This window comes from Ascaphus truei, chromosome 1 (assembly GCF_040206685.1).
Source record: "Ascaphus truei isolate aAscTru1 chromosome 1, aAscTru1.hap1, whole genome shotgun sequence".
Taxonomy (NCBI): domain Eukaryota; kingdom Metazoa; phylum Chordata; class Amphibia; order Anura; family Ascaphidae; genus Ascaphus; species Ascaphus truei.
This window is the reverse complement of record NC_134483.1, coordinates 404,861,134-404,868,563: the sequence shown is the minus strand read 5'-3', so window position 1 is coordinate 404,868,563 and position 7,430 is coordinate 404,861,134. Positions and strand designations below refer to the sequence as shown.

At 37.1% G+C, this 7,430-nt stretch overlaps 1 protein-coding gene across 1 annotated transcript; it reads right to left on the bottom strand.

Moving 5' to 3' along the window:
* Nucleotides 1-607: 607 nt before the first annotated feature.
* LOC142502229 (secreted frizzled-related protein 2-like) lies at nt 608-7,115 on the bottom strand. The gene is made up of 3 exons (XM_075613077.1): nt 6,397-7,115; nt 5,305-5,385; nt 608-2,483 (listed from the first exon to the last, which is right to left on the bottom strand). The coding sequence occupies exons 1-3, from the start codon at nt 6,893-6,895 to the stop codon at nt 2,179-2,181; spliced, it is 885 nt and encodes a 294-aa protein (XP_075469192.1). The 5' UTR covers nt 6,896-7,115; the 3' UTR covers nt 608-2,178.
* Between the last annotated feature and the right edge of the window lie 315 nt (nt 7,116-7,430).

Below are 7,430 nucleotides of genomic sequence, written 5' to 3'. Positions count from 1 at the left end.
TTGGTCTGCAGGTCACGGGAGCTACCGGCACCCTCTACGGAGGTCTGTATCTCCGGAATCATGGGGCTACCGGAGCAGAAAATAATGGGGTTCAGCTCTGGAGACTCTCTGCTTCAATCGTATGTTAAAAATAAAACATTCCCACCCCCCAAAAAAATCATATGCTTGGATTGCCTGTTTATCAGGCAAATATAACATACAGGCATACCCCGTTTTAAGGACACTCACGAGTAAGGACATATCACCCAGTAGGCAAACAGCAGGTCACGCATGCGCCTGTCAGCACGTCCTGAACAGCAATACCAGCTCTCTACCTGTACCGAAGCTGTGCGCAAGCGGGGAGACTATAGAGCCTGTTACAAATGCATTAAGTTGCAATCAGTTATGCACATATATGACGATTGCAGTACAGTGCAGTACAGTACATGCATCGATAAGTGGAAAAAAAGGTAGTGCTTCACTTAAAGTACATTTTCGCTTTGCATACATGCTCTGGTCCCATTGCATACGTTAATGCGGGGTATGCCTGTACTGTATTAGTGTTTGTTTCTTTTGTATAAACCATAAATAGAACACATTTTTGTTACACAATGATTATTTACTGAAGCACGAGTAAAATGCAATTTTATTAAGGCATCTATTTAGATGTATTATTGCTTGTCATTGTTTCTATAGAAAATGACCAAGGAACAAGCATAACAGCAGTTTAAGTAGCTGGGGCTATGAATGATAAAAACAGCTCCTGATATACCTTTAAAGTATAAATTCGTCAATTAAAAATATTGAGGGGGAGGTAAAATTATGGATAGTTATATACAAGAATATAATGTTTATCTTAATTATTTACAATACTGGTTAAAGCAATATTTTACAACTCTTTCAGATACCTCATTGCATATATTACAAAAATAAGCTAGAAACAAGTTATGTACGATTGAATGAAAAAGACAACAATGGAAAACTTGCAATCAAGCTATAAAAGAATTTAGTTACAGCGCAAAACGTCTGCTATTGTCTTACTATGTAGTTCTATAAGCTTTACCATGTAATTATTATTATAACGAATGCAAAACTTAACTCTGAAACTCTATACTACAACTGAAAGTGTAATGTTTACATAGAAAATAAACACACACAGTGTTGGAGTTTATCAGTAAAAATTGCTGGAGCGTTTATGCAGTTTGTTTTTAACTGTGGCAGTATTGGTACAGATAATAGGCCACATTTTTCATTATAACTTTTCATGCAAGCTACATCAAATATGAAAGTTCATATTATCTTGGCAAACTTATGCCAAGTTTCTACATACAATATTTATTTCCCTTATTTATTTATCTTTCCAGTTTCCCAACCCATAGCAACATAGTGAAAGCAAAATACTTTTCTAAAGTGTTCCCTTTTCACCAATTTACATTAGTTAAGACTTTTAAAAAAACGAGTAGGGCGACTTGTGGCAGGGGGTTAGGATCTTTGCATTTAGATACATGACAAAACGCGCTTCTGCTTCCACTATTGAAAAATATCATTAGTATTTTCACATTTCCTGCCTTCATTCTGAACAGTCGGCCATTTTGTTATTGTCAAATGAACCCCATTTACAGGGGAAAGGTTGAATTTATCAGGATTAACATCATCATGGTACACAGGATGACCTTTCTCATTCCTGCATATAAAAGAGGCTTACAAATTCTCCCCAATGTGTTCTGTTCACATGATTAAACAGCTGTTTGTGTAACAAAATAAAACCATTCTGGGATAACAGCATGCCAACTGTTTTTCTGCAAATTCCTGTTTTCAACAATATGGGCATTCTAAGAAATGCAGCAAACTGAATAATCGCAGCAAAAGAAACCTAACAAACACTTATGATAATGGTAAAAAAAAAAAAAGTTAAAAAATGTAATAGAAGTTACCAAGTCTGCACCTAGTAAATGCTGATCTGTGTTTTTAATTCCTGGGCTTCATAAAAAATATGTGATTTAAAAAAAAAATGTTTTTTTTTATCGTATTTACAAGGATTGTTTTCAATAATAATAATAAAAATATTAAAAAAAAAAAAAAAAAGCAACAAGCCATCATCCCATCCCTTTTGCTATATTTCAGAAAGGATAGGTTCCCAAAAGGGAAGAAGGTGCAAAAGACTAGCCCCAGTGCTAGAAGAGTTAACCCACGATCAAATTAGCACTGCAGTTTGCGGACACTGCGAGAGATCCTCTTAAACTCCCTTTGGCCTTTCTGCCATCGCTTGACTGAGGTGATGACCAGCTCTCCACCAAGCTTTTGTCCCATCACTAAATAGGGAGCGTTGATGTCATTCATCTCGTCGCAGGTACACTGCAGGCCATCTTTAAGCCACAACACGGTCTTCTTCAGATCCCTTTCTGTCACCCCATTTATCTTGTAAATGGTTTTGCTCTTTGTCTCTGGGATGATCTTGGTGTCCCCATTGATGTAGGCGATCTCCTTCACTTTTATCTTCAGGGCTAATGAGGGCAAAAAGAAAGGGAAGGGGGGGGGGAGGGCGGAGATTGGTGAGAGATTGAGAGAGACAGCCCCATTAGAACACAGAAAAGCCAATCTCGGGTGGGATGTGTTGCTAATGAAACTGTCAGGGCCTGACAGATTTACAGCAGGTGGCTCCATTTTTAAACCACAAAGAGCATCAAAGTCATTATAATGTAGAAAGACATTTTAACCCTTCCTGTGCCTGTCGGGTCTGAAACACACTGCTATTTCCTGCAGTCATTGGACTAGTCTTTCTTTGTAAGCTTGACATAGTTCTGTAAAGAAACATGTCCTTGTATATTATTTTTATTTATAAAATATTTTACCAGGAAGTAATACATTGAGTTCTACCTCTCGTTTTCAAGTATGTCCTGTATATGAATTTGTACTGCATAGAGTTTTAGTCCATCGTAAAAATATAACTTACTGTCAACATATATATTTTTAAAGTATTATTCTTATTAAGATAAGAGTGTATAAATTACACTGGCTATTTAATTATCTTCACAGTCTTGTGTCTAACTCAATATGAAGCCATTTAAAAATGTGCACTTTACACAGGGAAGGGAAATAAAACTTTGACTCGAAGTCAGCTGTATCTAAATGTCATATGCTATAACTAAAACTATGTTAGTTGGAATTTTTTGGCTCAGTGATAAGACCAAAGAATGGGAAATGACCAGTCATGAGTCACTAATCCCCAGGTATGGAAGTGATGGTCAAAGATCTGACTCCTTCCACTTTGTGATTACATCTCAAATGCCATTACCAATTCTCCTTCCTGTGTTTTTCCACCAACCACTGTAGTAGATAATAGGAGCAAGCTAATAGTTTGTCATTTGAGATTTGATGTAAATAAAAAGGTGGCTGTGTATTGGGGACACTGAGTCACGCTGTTGTTTCCTTACATTTCTACAAGTGAGGGATTACAGTTTATGAAGTCCTGGGGTTTGCCATTGGGCAGGGAAAGCATTTACACTCTACTCTACAACGAGAAGAGAGAGACTGAAGCTGCCAGTTCGAGGTCTCGCTCCGCTTTTGCACACTGACCAGGACAGCATGTGGCCTTCCATATCTCCCTATATTTACTTGTGCAACTATAGCTTTTCTTAAATATCTGAAACATTGTAAAAGATTATCAAAGAACACAGAGAAGATAGGAGTAGATTATTACTTTAAACTGTTCTTTATTGCACTGCACATTAAGGCCCTGTCTCTTTCCAGACAGTGTTCAGCAAGATAGCATAGCAGCATTTTATTCGTTTTAACGCTTTGGTTTCTCTAACTCTCTAAAACACTAACCCGAGTCCCCATCTAAACTATGAGCATGTAGAAATCATGGGCAAATGCCTTGAGAAAAAAAGGAAAATGAGAAGACACTACAAAATTTATTGCAGAAATCAAAATATAGCAATAGCATATAGGCACCATCAGGTATGCAAAGAAATTGGTTAGTTTATTCCAATCAACATTTCGGTCAACACCTAAGGTCTTTATTTTGATAAATGTTGAGCACCTTTTTGTTACTACTGTTTTCAAATGCTTTGAGGATTAAAAGTATAGTTTTTGTATGATTGCTCAAGACAGTTATCATTCTCTAAGACATTTTGTGAAGTCATTTTGTAATAAAATGAGTGGCCTAAAGGTGAGGGCACTGTTTTTATACTGGGAGAACCCCAGTCAAGACCCACTGTTGACTCCTTTTAACTTTGGGAAATAGCCTGAGCTTCATGCACAATAGAATGCATTTGGAAGCTTGTTGACGCAGGGATTCAATGTCACAGAAAATTAAATATAACCAAAACATTTTATATAGTTCTGACATCCTGTCTGTAAAATATATATATGCCATAGTCACAACATATTGTTCATAGGAAATCCCATTGTCTGAATATTTGAAATGACTGTCTCCAGTCAAATATTTGTTTTTCATATAAATGAAAAAGCAAGAATGTTTTGATTAGTCTGGAAAAATATTTCAAAAAAAGTGCAAAGTTTTAGATATAAACTACAGTTGTTCTTGCAAAGAGTTATGGTTACACTGTAATCCTACACTAGCCCTTTTTTATCATTCACATCCATCTAATCAACAGCCACGATCATCAATCAAATCTGCTGTCGTAAGGTTAAGGCTGTTTTTTTGGGGGTCACCAAAGTTTTTCCTCATTTCCAAACAAATCTAGCTGCTTAATTTATGCAAGTACATTAATACCTGTGTGTTTCCCATTTCATGTAGGAGAGACGATTGAGAAGGTTAAAAAAAAGTGTTTATAAAATTTTCAGGCCCATGTCAGTCCAAGTTTACATCATAATTGTATAATATACAACCCGTATCCAAACAAACAGCCCAGTCTGTCAATCACAGTACATTAACAGGTACTGAAAACAGTTTAACTAGTTTGTATTGTAATCATGCACAAAAAATAAAGCATTTTCACTCTATACAGTGCTGAGTTTGTATTAGGACTTTCAAACAATGTTTCTTCAATCAGCCAAATTAAATCAACTTTCTTTATTGCAGCTTCTGTCGAAGAGATATAACTCTTTATGTACTATTTTTTTTTAAGGCAAATCGAAAGGGTTCTTTCCTGTCTGGTTCAAAAGCTTATAAACTGTAAGCCATTGTTGGGCCAATTGTATACACCTATTTTTTTTATTTTCCTTTTTTCCACAGAAAATTGGCTAAACATTTTTTTTCATGCACTATTATTTGTAAGTGTTTAAAAACATTGTTTCCCAGAAAAAGGTCAATGATCTTTTGAAATAATAAAAAAAAAAAACGTTTTGAAGGATACTTACCGAAATCATTTTTGCAAAGATTTTCCACTATGTCATTGTCATCCTCATTGCTGTTTTTACAGGCGTCGCAAACTTTTGGTGCTGTAAATTCAGATGCATCTTTTATGAGTGTTGCAAGATATTTATTAAACAGCAGGTGGCGCTAAAACACATGTACAACAAGATGCTCTTCTGCAACCACATTGCCTTATCAAAAAAAAGCCTTATTAGATTTCTGTCTTACCAATGCGAAATGTGCCTTATTCTCTTTTTAATGTTTGCATGTTTTTCCCCCTACAGTATATCAGCATTGCGTACAGTAGTGCTTGAAACACAGTTAAATCTACATAAACCGATTAAATGAAATATAGAAGCACTTTTCCACATGTGTATCAAAATCATATCAAGAGTGTTCTATGCCAGAAAAGGTTATTATTTGGCACACAAGTGAACATTGCTAAGGGCATTTACTTTTCGAGCAACAGACACCAAAGCGGTGCATTTTACATGCTCTGGTTTGTCTTCAATGCTCATTGAAAACATATGAGGCAAATTGGAAATGTATCCATTGGAATTACTGCACCGTCACATGACGCACCGTGCCAATAAAGATTAAGTGACTTGGTATTTCCTCTATGCAGCAATAGTTTAAAATAAAGAGAGAAAGAAAACAAGACATAAGAGGATTTAAAAAGGAGAAACACTTAAGAAACATCCCCCCCCCCCGCCCCCGATTCAATGTATAGTAAGCTCATTACGTTTGTGCTGGTTTTTCTTATGTGACTGAAACAAGAGCTGGGAAATTTTTAACTTTTCATTACTATACACAGCTTGATCCTAAAATCCTTTCATTCCTTTTCCTTCAAATCATTTATTAGCTAGATATTACTCATCCTTAGTAATATACATGTTTCTTTTAAAAATGTATTTTTTTTTTTCCAGATTTGAGCAGATACATATTTGCATATGAAGGTTTTCCGCAGCTTAGCTCTCTGCTTTACTGGGATGTATTAATGGGACACACTCTCATGAAGACTCACCAAAGCTAGCACTGGAGAACTGCTTCAGTACTGTACAGTAGTAGAGATAAAATGCCAAAAAATTTGGAATTACCTTCTCTTGTGGCTGGTATAACATGATCACTGCTCGCTGGGGGGATGCATAAGTCATTGTCCTGGGGGAAGCGGCTACAGTCCAGCATATCTGGCCAGGGAAAGCCAAATGCAGACATGACTGGGGCACAGCTGTCCTTCACCTGCTCACACAGAGACCGGCAGGGTTTAATGGTCTCATCCAGGTCATCAATGCAGACTGGGGCAAAGAGAGAGCACAGGAACTTTTTGGTATCACGGTGACACTGCTTCTGCACTAGTGGGATCCAGGATGACGCCTGCTGCAGGACTTCCTTCATAGTTTCATGACCCAGAAGATTGGGCAACCTCATGTTGGGATATTCAATGTCATGGCACAGAAGCAAAGTGGCAGGGATAGGTTTGCAGTTGCTCCTCTTGTAGGAAAATTCAGGCTGCCCAAATGGAAACAAACCTCTTACTGAGTCCATGCAGTCAGATGCAAGGAAAATCAGAAATACGAAATAATACCTCTGGCACATCTTTAGTGAGTTAGATGGGGAGGATTATAATGAGAAACAAACTTCGCAGCCTGTGCTTCTCCTTCAGCTGGATGATGTGCTAATTGTGCTCCTGTGGAGAGACAGAAAGGGTGATGAAAAAAAAACCTCTTAGCATTTCTAAGGCTACATGCAGATTTTCTGAGAGCCTGGTTCTCTGAATCTTAGACAAGAGGGGACAGACTGATCAGATGCTCAGCAAACAAGAGTTTTCTTGATTTTTTATGCAAATTGAGTCAATGGGAGGAGCTTGCTGACAATAATCAGAAAAGGATTGGTCACTACTTTCTTCGTCTGCTTTTCCTTTGGGAATTCTCCTTTGGCAGGAAAGCCTTAAAAGAAATGTTACAGTGCATGTAAAAATCTCTGAACAAAGACCTACAAAAGGCTTAGAACTGCATTGTCTCTGGGCTAATAGAGTAAGCAGGCTGCATTCTAATCTTTGAGGCTTGCTTCTAGAGGTGAGCCTCACACTTAATAAAATCCCTTTTAAATAGTCAAAACTTTCTCTCTGTCT

What these genes read in the sequence shown, in the direction of transcription:
- LOC142502229 (XM_075613077.1), bottom strand. Translation starts at nt 6,895, where the DNA reads ATGTGCCAGAGGTATTATTTCGTATTTCTGATTTTCCTTGCATCTGAC. An exon ending in TATACCAGCCACAAGAGAAG is followed by an intron (nt 5,386 to 6,396) that starts GTAATTCCAAAT and finishes CTGAATTTACAG; the next exon opens with CACCAAAAGTTTGCGACGCC. An exon ending in TCTTTGCAAAAATGATTTCG is followed by an intron (nt 2,484 to 5,304) that starts GTAAGTATCCTT and finishes TGCCCTCATTAG; the next exon opens with CCCTGAAGATAAAAGTGAAG.